This window comes from Onychomys torridus, chromosome 22, assembly GCF_903995425.1.
Source record: "Onychomys torridus chromosome 22, mOncTor1.1, whole genome shotgun sequence".
In the NCBI taxonomy this organism is placed as follows: domain Eukaryota; kingdom Metazoa; phylum Chordata; class Mammalia; order Rodentia; family Cricetidae; genus Onychomys; species Onychomys torridus.
In genome coordinates this window covers 1,848,057-1,864,933 of record NC_050464.1, presented here as the reverse complement: position 1 = coordinate 1,864,933, position 16,877 = coordinate 1,848,057, and the positions used below count along the sequence as shown (strand labels likewise).

General features: G+C 43.7%; 1 protein-coding gene across 1 annotated transcript in view; it reads left to right on the top strand.

Moving 5' to 3' along the window:
* B3glct (beta 3-glucosyltransferase) overlaps positions 1-14,199 on the top strand; it is a 134,325-nt gene extending 120,126 nt beyond the window's left edge. The window contains exons 15-16 of the mRNA XM_036172296.1: positions 8,207-8,351; positions 13,610-14,199. Coding sequence (XP_036028189.1) covers positions 8,207-8,351; positions 13,610-13,777 — 313 coding nt within the window. The 3' untranslated portion in view covers positions 13,778-14,199. The remainder of the gene's footprint in view (positions 1-8,206; positions 8,352-13,609) is intronic.
* The last annotated feature ends 2,678 nt before the right edge of the window (positions 14,200-16,877 follow it).

Sequence of the window (16,877 nt, the reverse complement as noted above, 5' to 3'; positions counted from 1 at the left end):
TTTCCACTTTTCTGAGAAACCACCATACTGATTTCCAGAGTGGCTGTACAAGTTTTCATTCTCACCAATGGTGGAGGAGTGTTCCCCTTTCTCCACATCCTCTCTAACATAAGCTGTCTTCAGTGTTTTTGATCTTAGCCATTCTGACAGGTGTAAGATGGTATCTCAGAGTTGTTTTGATTTGCATTTCCCTGATGGCTAAGGATGTTGGGCATTTTCTTAAATGTCTTTTGGCCATTTGAGATTCTTCTGTTGAGAATTCTCTGTTTAGCTCTGTAGCCTATTTTTAAATTGGATTATTTGGTATTTTGCTGTCTAGTTTCTTGAGTTCTTTATATATTTTGGAGATCAGCCCTTTGTCAGATGTGGGATTGGAAAAGATCTTTTCCCATTCCATAGGCTGCCTTTTTGTCTTATTGACAGTGTCCTTTGTGTTACAGAAGCTTCTCAGTTTCAGGAGGTCCCATTTATTAATTGTCGCTCTCAGTGTCCATGCTACTGGTGTTATATTTAGGAAGTGGTTTCCTGTGCCAATAAGTTCAAGAGTACTTCCTACTTTCTCTTCTATCAGGTTCAGTGTAACTGGACTTATGTTGAGGACTTTGATCCACTTCGACTTGAGTTTTGTTCATGGTAATAGATATGGATCTATTTGCAATCTTCTACATGTAGATATCCAGTTATGCCAGCACCATTTGTTGAAGATACTTTCTTTTTTTCCATTGTATAAACTTGGCTTCTTTATCAAAAATCAGGTGTTCATAGGTGTGTGGATTAATGTCAGGGTCTTTGATTTGATTCCATTGGTCCACGTGTCTGTTTTTATGCCAGTACCAAGCTGTTTTTATTACAGTAGCTCTATAGGGATCATAATGCTCCAGAGGTGGCTTTATTGAACAGGATTCTTTTAGCTATCCTGGGTTTTTTGGTTTTCCATATGAAGTTGAGTATTGTTTTTTCTGTGAAGAACTGTGTTGGAATTTTGATGGGGATTTCAGTGAATCTGTAGATTGCTTTTGGTAAGATTGCCATTTTTACTATGTTAATTCTGCCTATCCAAGAACATGGGAGATCTTTCCATTTTCTGATATCTTCTTCAATTCCTTTCTTCAAAGACTTAAAGTTCTTTTCATACAGATCTTTCACTTGTTTGGTTAGAGTTACCCCAAGGTATTTTATATTATTTGTGGCTATTGTAAAGGGTGATGTTTCTTTGATTTCTTTCTCAGCCCTTTTATCTTTTGTATATAGGAGGGCTACTGATTTCTTTGAGTTAATCTTGTATCCTGCCACATTACTGAAGGTGTTTATCAGCTATAGGAGTTCCCTGGTAGAATTTTTGGGGTCACTTATGTATATATACTATCATATCATCTGCAAATAGTGAAAGTTTGACTTCTTCCTTTCCAATTTGTATCCCCTTGATCTCCTTTTGTTGTCTTATTGCTCTAGCTAGAACTTCAAGTACTATATTGAATAGATATGGGGATAGTGGACAGCCTTGTCTTGTTCCTGATTTTAGTGGAATCACTTTGAATTTCTCCCCATTTAGTTTGATTTTGGCTGTTAGCTTGCTGTATATTGCATTTATTATGTTTAGGTATATTACTTGTATCCCTGATCTCTCCAAGACCTTTATCAATAATGGGATGTTGGATTTTATCAAAGGGTTTTTCAGCATCTAATGAGATGATCATGTGTTTTTTTTCTTTCAGTTTGCTTATATGGTGTATTACATCGACAGACTTTCATATGTTGAACCATCCCTGCATCTATCTCTTAAATGAAGCCTACTTGATCATGGTGGATGATTTTTTTGATGTGTTCTTGGATTTGGTTTGCTAGTATTTTATTGAGAATTTTTACATCAATGTTCATGAGGGAGATTGCTCTGTAATTCTCTTTTCTAGTTACATCTTTGTGTGGTTTGGGTATCAGGTAACTGTAGCCTTGTAAAAAGAGTTTGGCAATGTTCCTTCTGTTTCTATTATTTGGAACAATTTCAGGAGTATTGGTATTAGCTCTTCTTTGAAATTCTGCGCTGGCCCTGGGCTGTTTTTGGTTGAAGACTTTTGATGAATGCTTCTATTTCCTTAGGGGTTATAGCTCTATTTAAATTGTTTATCTGATCTTGATTTAATTATGGTATGTGGTAGCTGTCAAAAAAATCATCCATTTCTTTTACTGCCCCGGCCAGTGGTGTTTCAATGGGGGCAACCCACCTGTGGGAGCAAATGAAAGGACAGGAGACACAAGAGATGGACAGCAAGACAGAATTCTGATCAAGCCGCCAATCTTTATTTCTTTCCGTATGGCTTATATAGCATAGGAGGGGAAGGGGCAGGAAGGAGGGAAAGGGAAAGGGGGCATGTAGAACATGGAAGGGGTGCAAGACGTGTGAGGCAGATCATGCAACCTCGAGATGTCGGCAAAGGTCACTGGTCAGGGGCAGTTTATTCTGTTGCTAGGCTACCTGACCATGGAATGCTCTTTACGTTCGGTTGTCATGGCACCTGACTGTGGGATGTTCTCTTATCTTTGGAGGTCTCTGGTTACTGCTCTGGGAAGGGGCTTATGACTTGTTCTCTGGTCTACATGTACTTTCCATGGTTCAAGTTTGGTTCCTGACATCTTGGTCCCTAACATTTTACATTTTCCAATTTTGTGGAGTACATGTTTTTGAAGTATGACCTAATGATTCTCTGGATTTCCTCAGTGTCCATTGTTATGTCCTCTTTTCATTTCTGATTTTGTTAACTTGGATGCTTGCTCTCTGCCTTTTTGTTAGTTTGGATAAGAGCTTGTCTATCTTGTTGATTTTTCTCAAAGAACCAACTCTTTGTTTCATTGATTCTTTGTATTGTTCTCTTTGTTTCTATTTTATTGATTTCAGCCCTCAATTTGATTATTTCCTGGTTTCTATTCCTCCTGGGTGAGTTTGCTTCTTTTTGTTCTAGAGCTTTCAGGTGTGCTGTTAAGTCATTAGTGTGAGATTTCTCCAACTTCTTTATGTGGGCATTTAGTGCTATGAATTTTCCTCAGCACTGCTTTCATGGTGTCCCATAAGTTTGGGTATGTTGTACATTCATTTTCATTGAATATTTCTGGTTTGTTTTTCATTTCTTTATTTCTTCTTTAACTCAGTGGTGATTCACTTGAGCATTGTTCAGTTTCCATGAGTTTTTAGGCTGTCTGCATTTTGTACCCTTGTTGAAATCTAACTGTAAGCCAAGGTGATCTGATAAGATACAGGGGGTTATTCCAGTTTTTTTGTATCTGTTGAGATTTGTTTTGTTCCTGAGTGTGTGGTCAGTTTGGAGAAGGTTCCATGAGGTGCTGAAAAGAATTCTTTTGTGTTTAGGTGAAATGTTCTGTAGATGTCTGTTAGGTCCATTTGAGTCATAACATCTGTTAGTTCCCTTATTTCTCTGTTAAGTTTCTGTCTGGCAGATCTATCCAGTGGTGAGAGAGGGGTGTTGAAGTTTCCCACTATTAGTGTGTGGGGTTTGATGTGTGATTTGAGCTTTAGTAATGTTTCTTTTACAAATATAGGTGCCCTTGTATTTGGGGCATAAATGTTCAGAATTAAGACTTCATCTTGGTGGATTTTTCCTGTGATGAATATGAAATTCCCTCCTTCCTCTCTTTTGATTGATGGAGTCTATTTTGTTAGCTATTAGGATAGCTACACCAGCTTGTTTCTTAGGTCTATTTCATTGGAAAGTTTTTTCCCCCCGACCCTTTACTCAGGTAATATCTGTCTTTGAAGTTGTGTATTTCTTGTATGCAGAAAAAAGATGGATCCTGTTTTCGTATCCATTCTGATAGCCTGTATGTTTTTATAGACAAATTAATTTCATTCATATTAAGTGATATTAATGATCAGTGATTATTAATTCCTGTTATTTTTTGGTGGTGGTGTGTGTGTGTTTCCTTTAGGATTTGCTGGTGTGAGGTTATCTATTGCCTGTGTTTTGGTGGTTGCAGCTAGCTTCCTTGGGCTGGAATTTTCCTTCTAGTACTTTCTGTAGGGCTGGATTTAGGTATAATTCTGATAGGTCTGCCTTTATATGTTACTTGACCTTTTTCCTTTGCTGCTCTTTTGTTTGTTTGTTTGTTTTTGTTGTTTTTGTTTTTCCAGACAGAGTTTCTCTGTGAAACAGTCATGGCTGTCCTGGAACTCACTCTGTAGACCAGGCTGGCCTCAAACTCAGAGAGATCTGCCTGCCTCTGCCTCTGGAGTGCTGGGAGTAAATGGTTAGTGTTTTGACTATTCCGTGGCGAGGGGACTTATTTTGTGGTCCAGTCTCTTTTGTGTTCTGTGAGCTTTTTGTACCTTCATAGGCGTGTCCTTCTTTAGGTTGGGATAGTTTTCTTCTATGATTTTGTTGACTTTATTTTCTGTGCATTTGAGCTGGAATTCTTCTCCTTCTTCTATCCCTACTATTCTTATGTTTGGTCTTTTCATGCATCCCAAATTTCTTGGATGTTTTGTGTTAAAAATTTGCTGGATTTAACATTTTATTCGACTGATGAATCTATTTCCTCTATCATATCCTCTGTAACATGAAATCTAATAGGTCTTTTAATTAAAAAACAAACAACAACAACAACAAACCTGGGAGCCTGTTATTGGGGTAAATGCTGAAAGATTAGAGAGACAACAGAATAAGCTACTGCCATGTGTCACTTCACCAACTCCACGAATCCTCTGACTGAAATCCTCTGAGTCCTCACCCAAAAGGCTCCAGCCAAAAAAGCCTTTAATTCCTGTCTCCTCAGGCCTTATATACTTTTCTTGCTGGAGTTAAAGGCATGTGTGATTCCCAAGTACTGGGATTAAAGGTGTGCACCACCACTGCCTGGCTCTGTTTCTGTCCTAGTCTGAATACATCTCATGTAGTCCAGGGTGGCTTTGAACTCACAGAGATCCAAAGGGATCTCTGCCTCCCCAGTGCTAGGATTAATGGCATCTATGTTTAATCTGGTGGCTTGTTATGTTCTCTGATCCTCAGGCAAATTTTATTATTAGAGTACACAATATATCACCACAATCCTCAATGCCTGAGACTCTCTGCCATCTCTTATATTCTGTTGGTCATGCTTGCATCTGTAGTTTCTGTATGTGTACTCAGATTTTCCTTTTCCTGAATTCCTTCAGTTTGTGTTTTCTTCATTGCCTCTGTTTCAATTTTCAAGTCCTGAACTGTTTCCTTCACCTGTTTGATTGTTTTTTCCCTTGGGTTTCTTGACTTTCTTTAAGAGATTTCTTGATTTCCTCCAATTTTTTGTTTGTGTTTTCTTCCATTTCTTTAAGGGAATTGTTTTTCATTTCCTCTTTGAGGGCTTCTGTCATCTTCATAAAGTTGTTTTTTAAGGTCATTTTCTTCTGGGTCATCTGCTTTGGGATGTTCAGGTCTTGCTGTTGTAGGAACACCAGGATCTGGTTGTACTGTATTACTCTTTATGTTGTTTAATGTGTTCTTACACTACCCGTTTCTTCTTTTAATCAGACCAGGTGGAGCTCCTGGTCGCTCTTCTTCCAGTTGGTGCATGTGGGGCCTCTGGCTCCTGTGGTTGCTCTTCTTCCCATAAGCTCTGGTGGTCGCTGTTCCCAACTGGTGCTGGGTAGGATTATGGCTCTGGTGGTCGCTGGTGCCGCAGGGGATAGTTCGCTCGCTCGGGGGTGGGGGTGGGAGGAGATTCCTGCCCGGTCTCTGGGGCTGCACTGGCTGAGGGGAGGGGCATAGAATGTTCTAGGGGCTAGAGAACTGGGCTGACCAGTCTGGAGATCAAGGCCTTCCCTGTTCCCAATTAGAGCAGGGTGAGTGTATGGCTCCGGTGGTCACTGGTGCCATGGGCAGTGGTTGGCTTGGTGAGGGGACAGGGGAGGGTTTATTCTTGTTCCAAAACCAGACAAAGACAATCAAAAAACCAGGAAATTATAAACCCACCTTGCAGATGAACACAAACACTAAATTTCTCAATAAAATACTTGCAAACTTGTTGCACGAATTCTAATTGGTCTTATAATAAAAACCTGGAGCCAGATATTGGGGTAAATGCTGAAAAATCAGAGAGATAAAGGAACAAACCACTAGAGAAGCTTCTCACCACTACCGAATCCTCAGGCCGAAAGTGAGGTGAGACCCTGTCTCCAGGAATCCTCAGACTGAATGCCTCTGAGCCCTCAGCTGAAAGGGGGAGGGGCTTATTCTTAATTATGAGTGCTCAGCCTTAGCTTGGCTTGTTTCTTGCCAGCTTTCCTTAACTTAAATTATCCCGTCTACCTTTAGCCTCTGGGCTTTTCCCGTTCTCTGACTTCTGTAAATCTTACTCTACTCTGTGGCTGGGTGGCTGTTCCCTGGGTCCTCCTCCTCTCACTCCTTCTTCTTATCCCAGATTTCTCCTTCTGTTCATTCTCTCTGCCCGTCAGCCCCACCATCCTTCCTCCTGCCTTGCTATTGGCTGTTCAGCTCTTTATTAGACCATCAGGTGTTTTAGACAGGCACAGTAACACAGTTCACAGAGCTAAACAAATACAAGGTAAGCAAAAGTAATGCACCTTAAAATAATGTTCTACCACACACTGGAGCTTGCAAAGGAAAACAAAGCATTTTCTTCCCTCACACAAGCCCTGTCCCTGGGTGGGGAGGCTGGGGCAGCTGTAGCTGACTGTGCTGGAGTCTGACGGGACTGAAAACACATGGCCCTGGGGTCTCACTGGTCAGATTTCTAGGAAAGGTCTTGCCAGTTTGCAGACTTGCTGTTTCTCTCGTGTACAATTGACGGGAACTTCACCCCTCCTTCTTGTACATTTGTGTTTCTGTATGTAGCAGCTTAGGGAGAACTTCTGCTTGTTGTTCAGTCATCTGGAGTTTTAGCAAGACCAGCAGTGCTGTCATCCTGGTGTTTGCACACTCAGCCCTGGTGTTTGCACACTCAGCCCCGGTGTTTGCACTGTGGCCCCCGGCATTTGCACTATCATCCCGGTGTTTGCCTCTGGTGTGTAGCTGCATTCAGCAGACCCCGGTGGGTGGAGAATCACTTTTCTAACCAGACTCCACACTCTTCCTCAGTCCGACCTGGTAGGTGGACTGGTGGAAGATCTTTGCAGAGGAAGCTTTTCTGAGTTGTTTACACATTGAACGTGTTTGAGTGCCTGCTGTGTGGGTGCACCAGGTTGTGAGAAGGAAGCTGTGCATGGATTTTAGTTCAGCTGCGCCACCTTTGAGGCTTTGTGACCTAAAGAGGACCAGAAAGGAAACCAGAAACCCTTCTCGCTTTCAAAAAGAATTTATCACTGGAGAGTCGTTTCACCTCGAGGTCATCAACCGTAGAGCACTGCTGCTGCCTAGGGTGGGTGTGCTCACTCCGCCCACCGCGGGATCCCGATGATGCTCCATTCGAGGCCCACGTGGGGACTGACTCCCTTGACACTCTGTAAGCATGTGTGGCTGCCCCTGCGGCCGGCCTCTGCTGCACAGACCACCAGGGGCAGCAGCTAACCATCTTCCCTCTGTCTAGGCACCTACTGTCAGGTGAACCAAGGACTCAGCTGTCACGGGAAGCCCAGGAGGGTTGGGCACTGGTGGTGCACGGCTTTAATCCCAGCATTCGGGAGGCAGAGACAGGCGGATCTCTGTGAGTTCGAGGCCAGCCTGGTCTACAGAGTGAGTTCCAGGACAGGCACCAAAGCTACACAGAGAAACCCTGTCTCAAAAAAAAAAAAGGAAAAGAAAAAGAAAAAGAAAGAAAAGAAATGAAAGGCCTTTGCTGCCTAGGATGCGGAGGGAAGCATAGAAAGACCACAGTGGGCTGAACCCTCCCATATCAATTATTAACCCAGAAAATGCCCCACAGACTCACCTGCGGGCCGGTCTGGTGGAGGCATTTTCTCAAGTGAGGCTCTCATTCTAGATGACGCTATTATGTGTCAGGTTGACAGAAAACAAAGACAGTAATGTTAGGAAACTCACTTCCCATAGTGTTTATAGGAGAGACACATACACCTGTCTGCTGGATAGGGAAACATCTCTCAAGGTGATTTTGCTTTCATATAATGTGCGGAGTCAATAGAAGCGTGCCCATGTCAGTGATGTGCGTTCTCAGGAGTGCGGGCGGCCTCTCTGCTGAAGCCCTCCATCCCGGTTAACCAGCTCCGTGCACTGACTACCCTAACTCCTTTTCTGTCTGCTCCCACCAGCATGGTCTTCAGCAGGGAAGCCATCCGGAGACTTCTTGCCAGCAACTGCCGATGCTACAGCAATGACGCTCCCGATGACATGGTCCTGGGCATGTGCTTCAGTGGTTTGGGAGTCCCTGTGACTCACAGTCCCCTCTTCCATCAGGTGAAAAAAATGTGTCTCTTCCCATCGCAGGGGAGAGTCCCTCTCACTTAGAGCAAATGTTTCTTTCTCCTCTCACGGTTTGGATATAATCTTAGGGAATAGGGTAGGTTCCATGGGGGATGTTCTTTTTATTTTTTACTCTGTGTGTGTGTGTGTGTGTGTGTTATGCCTGCATGTACATAGGTGTATCATGTGCATGCCTGTGCCCACAGAGCTCAGAAAACGGCATCCTGTTCCATGAATCTGGAGTTATGGATGGTTGTGAGCTGCCATGCAGGTCCTGGGAACTGAACTTGGGTCCTCTGGAAGAGGAACCGGTGCTCTTAACTGCTGAGCCATCTCTCCAGCCCTTCCATGAGGGATGTCCTTAGCAGATCTTGTGCATGTCACATGCATCATAAAGACGAGGCAACAACACCTAGAAAACCAAGTGATGTTGGACCAGTGGCCTTGCAAGTGGGACTAGGAAGCACACCTCCCCTCCCTCCCCTCCCCTGCCCTCCCTCCCCCTCCCCTCCCCTCCCTCCCCTCCCCTCCCCTCCCCTTCCTCCTCCCCCCTCCCCTCCCCTCCCTCCCCTCCCCTCCCCTTCCTCCTCTCCCCTCCCCTCCCCTCCCCTTCCTCCCCTCCCCTCCCTCCTCTCCTCCTCCCCTCCCCCCCCCCTCCCTCCTCCCCCCCCCTCCCCCCCCCTCCCTCCTCTCCCCCCCCCTCCCCTCCCTCCTCTCCTCCCCTCCCCTCCCCTCCTCTCTTCTCCTTCAGGAAGGTAGACAGACATGTTGATTTGGGGGACAGGAAATGAAACCGTGGATGTCAGCCAAAATTGCTGCCCTGGATAGGAAAAAGGAACTTGTGTCTTTACAGGCTGGGTGCCATTGGGAAGATGCAAGTTTATGGGAGCCTGGTTTTTTGTTTTTTGTTTTTTGTTTGTTTTGTTTTGTTTTGTTGTTGTTGTTGTTTTGAGCTGAGGATCGAACCCAGGGCCTTGCGCTTGCTAGGCAAGTGCTCTACCACTGAGCTAAATCCCCAACCCCCAAGGGAGCCTGTTTTTTACTTTGGATTGTTGGGGTTTTCTGGGCTTTTTCTTCTTAGTTTACTCTTAAACAGGTGACCAGAGTCCACTGAATTTCAAGATGGCGCCTGCACCTGCTTCCCAGATTACGGAGGGTCAATAAAATGAGGACATTAGTCAGTAGAGGATAAGAGGGTGTTTGGGGGCGATGGTCTCGTGTACCCTTGGTATGAACTTCAGAGTTGAAAGAGGGACTTCTTCCCATTAATTTTAGTAATATTTTTAAGAACCTAGTCAACTAATGTTCTAAAATCAATAATTTGTAATTCACATCCACTTACTATGCACATATCCTTTTTAAGAAATATGAGGCTTTTTGACATTTGAATGTAGATACATGTATATTTTAAGGGCCCATCATATATTCAAAATATAGCCTCTGCACTTTTTAAATTATTTAAAATTATCATTACTGTCTTACTGTGTGTGGGTATTTTGCCTGCTTGTATGTCTGTGCTCTACCTCAGAGGCCAGAAGAGGGCGCTGGATCCCCAGAACTGGAGTCACAGATGGTTATGAGTGCTGAGAACTGAACCCAGGTCCTCTGCAAGAGCATCAAATGCTCTTAACCACTGAGCAATCTCTCCAGCCCTTGCCTCTGAATAGCGCTCCCCCCAACCTCTCCTACACTAATAAGTAGCAAATGCTAGCACAGCAACATAGAAAATTGAGCATGGCGGAATTTCACTACAGAGAAACAACTTGAACAAAGCAAAGAAAATATAAGCATTAGCAACAAAGATGGAACCCATATCTGAGAAAACACAGGGAGGTTGAGAATAAGCCTTTGTAAAAGGAGGCTCACAGGAACCCTCACTCCTGGCCCCTGGGGAAGGCACACATGCACCAGGCCTCCAGAGGCCTTTACCATTTCAGCCTGTGTCTTGTGCTATCTTTACGATAACTCAGAAAGTGAATTATTCCCTGTCCCTCCCTCTCAGGCTCTATGTTATGATGTTTTATGTCACAGTGTTTCACTCCTGGAAAAACAATTAAAACTGTTTGTGTGTAAGGGAAGTAATTTATCAAGATTAATTGGATTTTTCTATAGCATCCCCTTCCTCCTAGGATAAAATACATTAGTCAATAAAATGATAAGGAACAGAGACGGAAAGATAACGTAATCCCAAAGTGAAAGTCCTTTGAAGATAATTCAGAAACGATTTCTTTGGAGTTATGTGTTGTTCCTCACGGTGTTTTCTTTCATTCCCGTGCTAAACCTGAACCCTGTGTGAAGTCACAGTGTTTATAACCCGTGCCCCACCTGACTGCCATGTTGCTGTCTTCAGCATCTTTTAGAGTGTGACCAGATTTAAAGAGGGCTTTACATTTGCAATGTCTAAACCCAGATCTCCGCGCTGTATTCGTGCTGAGAGAATCTGAGACATTGTGTCCCCCCTCAGATTCCTGCTGTGTGAGAGATGGAGAAGGGGGGGGGGTCTTAGAGTGTTCTCAGTGGCAGCACTGACCAGGCTGCCTACCTTCTGTTCCTGCCAGGGCATATCTTTGTTGAAATCCTAGGTTTGGAAGAGGACTCTAAGGAATGTTAGATCACCCCTTCCAAAATTCAATTTCACTAATGGTTATGACAATATGCAATGGTCAGTGAGTTCTCTGTACAAAATACAAGTATTAAACTGGACAAGGATTTGTAAAAATAATGATTTCAGGACTCTGGACATCACATAAAAACTAACGATAAATTGAGAAGCAGAGATTTCAAAAAATCCCCCGCTCTATGTCCTTTTGAATATGAATAATGGGATGTGAGTCCTTCATGTCCAAAGTCACTGCCATTCTGCCTGGCCTACCCTTTCAGTGTGGTTACAGGGAACATAATTTTTACCTGTATGTGCCTCACTGGAATAAAGAAAAGCTTTGCTTCCAGAAGAGATTCTGTGGCTTGGGGAAGAAGAGATGAAAACGTCCAAAGTTTTGGTATGAAGCAAACAAAAATAGGCCATATCTCCACTGCTCTACCCATAGGTCAGTGTCTCACTCTGCTGTCATCAGAGAAGCTGGTTACTACTCTTGCAGAGGACCCAGGTTTGGTTCCCATGCCCATCTCTAACTCCTATTGCAGGGATCCAATGCTTTCTTCTGACCTCTGTGGGCACCAGACATGCATGTGATTGATACAAGTACATACCTGCAGGCAAACACTCATGCACATAAAATGAAAGAATCCAAAAGGTGTGTTACGTAATCATCTTAAAATTGAGATAGTTTTAATATTGTAAGCTCAATAATTTACTATATAAAACAAATTGCTATGTAAATTTATAGGCAAATTAAAGACACCGACAGGAATGGAGTGCTTTGGTTAATGCGACTCAGATCATGGCTGGTTTCAGTTTGCCTTTGAACACTGTGGCTTTGACCTCAGGTCTGTCACTCTGGGGTCTGTCTAATCCTGCCTGTGTTTCGTTTTCTGAGTTGTAGAGAATTTGGATGGCGATGGTATTAAACCCTTTTAGTTTTTCTTAGGTTTAGTCCTTGTTTTCATTTGTACCTCTAGACCAGAATCACACTGCCCTTCCCTACAGTGAGCTCGTGGTTTCTTTTCGGAAAGCTGCCACCTGGATATGTTGGAGCAGTAGGTAGCCAGGACCTGAGAACACTTTGCCTCAGCTCCTGCATAGCCCATGCTTGGCAGTTTCTTGGAAGATACCCACTAAATAAGTTTTCTTCCTTGTTACCTTTAATCAGATCTCACGCAGTGCTGACTTAAGTGATTCACCAGCAAACCATTTGTCTTTATTACCATGCTCGAACAGTCTCCCGGAAGCAAAGTGTGGAACACAGACTTAGAAAGTAAAGCATTTGAGAAATTAAAGACAACGAATATGGAATATGGAATTCGGGGGAAAGTAATAGAAAGTGTGTCCCTTCTTGCTTCAAGGCTCCCATAGCCATTATCTCACGTTAAGGCGAAGCAGTGGCAATCTGAATCAGCGTTTGTCCTGGGCCAGCTGTTGTGGCACACTGTAAATCCCAGCACTCAGGAGGCAGAGGCAGGCAGATCTCTGAGTTCAAGGCCAGCCTGCTCTATATAGAAAGTCCCAGGCCAGCCTGGGCTATGTAGAGAGATCCTGTCTCAAAAAAGCAGCACAAAATGTTATTTTGAAATAATAATTTAAAAGATTTACCTTTACTTATTGTGTGTGTGGATGAAGGATGCCATCACAGTGTGCATGTTACGGCCAAATGAGAATTTGCTAGAATCAGGTCTCCCTCTTCCAACGTATGGGCTTGAGGGATGGATCCAGGTCCCCAGGCACCTTCACTTGCTGAGCCAATCATTTTTTTTTTAAATTGACAATAGATTTTTTTCATATAATACATTTTGAGTACAGTCACCACCCCCCCCCCCAGAGCCTCTCTACCCCACCCACCAACACACACACAAATCCACACCCTTTCTCTCATTAGAAAACCAACAGGGATCTAAAAACAAAAATAAGATAAAGTAAAAAGAAACGAACCGGATTAGAAGAGCCAAAGAAAAACACAGGAAACACGGAGAATTAGATACACACACATTTGCACGCTCAGAAGTCTCATAAGAACACAAAATTGGAAACCATAATAAATAAGCAAAAGACTTGTAAAGGGAAAAAAAAAGGCCAGACAAAACACTGAGACAAAACTAAAACAAACAAACAAATAAACAAAAAATCACCAACAAAACTTTCTGAAAATAGCAGTGAGTTCATCTTGTGTTGGCCATTTACTGCTGAGCATGGGGCCTACCTGTAAGAGTGGTTTGCATACCCAGTGAGACTCCATTGGAGAAAACTAGTGTTTCCTTTGCAAGCAGTTATAAATGGAGAGAGCTTCTGGGTTAGAGATGGGGACCTGCATCCACCCCCTCCCTCAGCCGAGACCCCATCTGGCTTAGACCCACACAGGTCCTGCGCATGCTGCCACAGTCTCTGTGAGTTCATGTGTTCGCTGGCCCTGCTGTGTATTCCAGGCCTTGTTTCCTTGGTGTCCTCCATCCCCTCCGGCTCTTACAGTCTTCCCACCTCCTCATCTGTGGGGTTCCTTGAGCTCTAGGTGGGGGGATTTGATGGAGATGTCCCCTTTGGGACTGAGTGTTGTGGTTCTTTGTATTTGTTCGCATTACTGCAGGAGGGATGAGCCAGTGGTTCTTAACCCCAGGAAACTGTAACTGTGTTCTTTGTGCAGGCTCGGCCAGTAGATTACCCCAAGGACTACCTCTCCCATCAGATTCCTATATCATTTCACAAACACTGGCACATTGACCCGGTGAAGGTGTATCTCACCTGGCTAGCACCCAGTGAGGAAGACGACGCCACACGGGAGACACAGAAGGATCCAAGAGAAGAATTATAGACCCAGAACCTAGGAGGAGCAGATGAAGAGATTCACCCCATCTGCTGGGCTGTGCTTCGGCTGCTTGTGTATGCCACAGGAAACAGACACTTCTCAGCCCTTGTAGAAGTAGGGTATTTCTTGATGGGTGGACTCATGGGGGAAACTGGGGAAAATCACTTGTTTTGATTGATGTTGTTATTGTAACACAGTGATTACTGTGCCTTCCCCTCCCCTCCCCGGGCTTGTGACTGTCACAGGAAATAAATGGTACCGGAAGTCCTTTTCTGTTCTCTTCATTGTAATGGGGATTCTAACACAAGACTATGACTGACTGTTACGCTGTGTAAACATCAAGTCTTTTGACATGGATTGTCAGTGGATGCACCTTAAAGCCAGCAGTTCTCAACCTGTGAGTTGTGACCCCTTTGGGGGTAAAATGACCCTTTCACAAAGGTCACCCAAGACCATCAGAGAGCACAGATATTTACATTGCAATTCAAAACAGTAGCAAAGTTACAGTTATGATGTACAAAAATAATAGTATGGCTGGGGTCACCACAGCATGAGGAATTACATTAAAGGGTCACAGCATTAGGGAGGTTGAGAAGCAATGCTTTAAAGGGTCCTATTGATGGTGGAAATTAGTTCCCGAGAACTCAGTGGGAATGAGATACCGAGGCTGATTCATAAAACGTAGAACTCAATGTGAAGTCCCCTGGCTGTACAGTCACGGTTGCTGTGTTTTACCTTCACTAATGGCTGCACCCCAGAAACAGAGACTCAGGGCCATCTGCTGAAGTTTCTGCTTCTTTTGAAGAATGCATTGGTACCATTCTCTCAGAAAGCCCTCTGTTGTAGTAGATGTACGGAGGGTCGCTGGGAGTTAGGGTGCTGGGTCCACAGGTCCCTTCTGTGTCAGCCAACCCTGTGGGAGTCTCCGGATATGAGCTGCACCTGGAGCTGGTGTAACTTGCTTTTCTGAGTGTTACATAGTAACTTGCTTCTGGCTCAGGAAAGACAGCCTTCACCCTGGTGGCTGCAGCGTAGACCCTCACAGAAAGGCAGCATGGTGTTTGGCAATTTCCCTGGGTCCTCACAGAATGAAATTGGAATAAAGTGTTGTGAAGCAGCCCTCATTTCCATACCTTTTAATATGTAGTAATTTAACAATTTGGGGTTAGTGTCTGAAAAATGTTGTGTGTTAACATTTAAAGTGGGGTGATTTTGTTATAAAAATGTATGTGCACATGATTTGATCTCAAGCTCCTAATTTTGTATATCGTAATGTTTTCCTTTATGTTTTCATCTGCAGTTCATTAACCTTGCTTAGAAGGCTTCTAAACCCCATAGGTTCAAAGCCACACTACCGAAAGTCTTTGTGTGTTTAACAATGTATTTTTTTTCCCTGTAGCTTACTTTTGAGTGTGTCCAAATTCATGCAATACTATTTATCCTTCTTTTCCAAAATCTGTCAGGATCAGGACTAGTGTGTGGCAGTGCTGTGATCTGTGGCCTACGTTGGATTCAGTCTGTGAAAACTGGTTTTGTCGTTCAGCCAGCAAGTGGACTGAGAACAGTCCAGTGAATAAAAAGACCATAAGGGTTTCTGGGTGTCATGCGGATGCCTCTAGCATCCTTGCTGTTATAGCTGTGAGTGTGGCTGTTGCTAACATACCTTTTTGACACTGTAATAATGCCCTGGGGGACCAGTACAGTTCAGGGAAGCCTTCAGTCTGCCCCTCCCCACCTCTGCTCATGAAGTGTTACCAGCCAGAGAACAGAGTTTCCTTGAACAGGACGGAAGCTAGCATGTCTGAACATGAAGACCTGTGTCAGCCTTTCCTCTTTGTTGTTAGGATCTGTGCCTTCTGCTGGCTCTGGGGATCCTTCCCTGGCATTTCTAGATAACATGCATGGTTAAATTTGTTGCCTTTTTGGAACTAGAGAAGCCTAACCATGAATAAAACATGGTCAGTTTGCTTCTGATTCCGCATTTTATCTATTATTGAGACTGGAAAGAGGATGGAGAGGGGTGTGCAGGACAGGGCTTGAGGAATTGGGAGACTCACAGAGCAGTAAAACAATCAGTGCAAGCTAAACATCTTAGGAAAAGGCAACACAACTTAGAACCACAGTTTATAAAGATATTATGCTTTGACATATAGCAAGTGACAGACCAACTATTTGAATACCAACTGAGAATTGATTGATACCTTTAAAAAAGCCTTAATTTTGAGCCTGGAATTTTTCAGGGCACATGCATCCTCTTCAATGTTCTTTTTCCCTTTAAGTAAGGGTTTCTTTTACCAGTGGATATTTTTATCCTAAGGATTTAGCACCAAGGATTTATGTGTGGATTACCTGGTAGGGTCATTTTTACTTTTAAGCCATTTCTCATGTCCTAGCACATTGCCCGACTGTGTAGGATTTTTTGCATCTCACAACTAAATCAGAAGTCGAGACACAAAAATAACCTTTGTTGAATCCTTGGAAATATAATCTCACGCCAGCCTGAGTAATGGTGCTGTGCAGGGGTGTGTAAATGCCAGTGTTCTCTGCGTGTCCTGATTGATTGAAGACATTCAGTACGCCTGCATCCATCAGTGTTATGGATGCGTGAGGAGGACCTCAGAGATTCACAACACAGTAGACATTTGTAAGGATGCCTGTGGTGCTTGCATTCATAGGGACGTCATTTCTGTGGAGGAAGATCAATCAGTACGCCATTGCGTACACTAAACAGACTTACAAGGGTGCCCTTTCCCCCCATTCACTGCTTTGCTCCTGCCATCTTTGAATAACTGGCATGAAAAGGTGCTATTGTTTATGTCCCCGAGCCCTCTAAACAAGTCACCTGCAAAATGTCTTTTCCTCCTTTCTATAGAATAAAATAAACAAGGCTTTGTTTATTGTCTGGTTTGGCCCGCGTTCTCTCTTTAAAGGCTGGGGAGGGGGATTTTCAGGAATAAGGTACAGTGACAGAAAGCTGGCTTCTGATCTAATCACAGCAGCGCAGTACTGGTGGCCAGAGCTGAATGAGGCTGAGGAGGCTTAGGGGCTTCTTTGGAGGGGACTAGTCAGAGGGCCTGTCTGAGAAGGTGATTTGGGGGTGAAGATC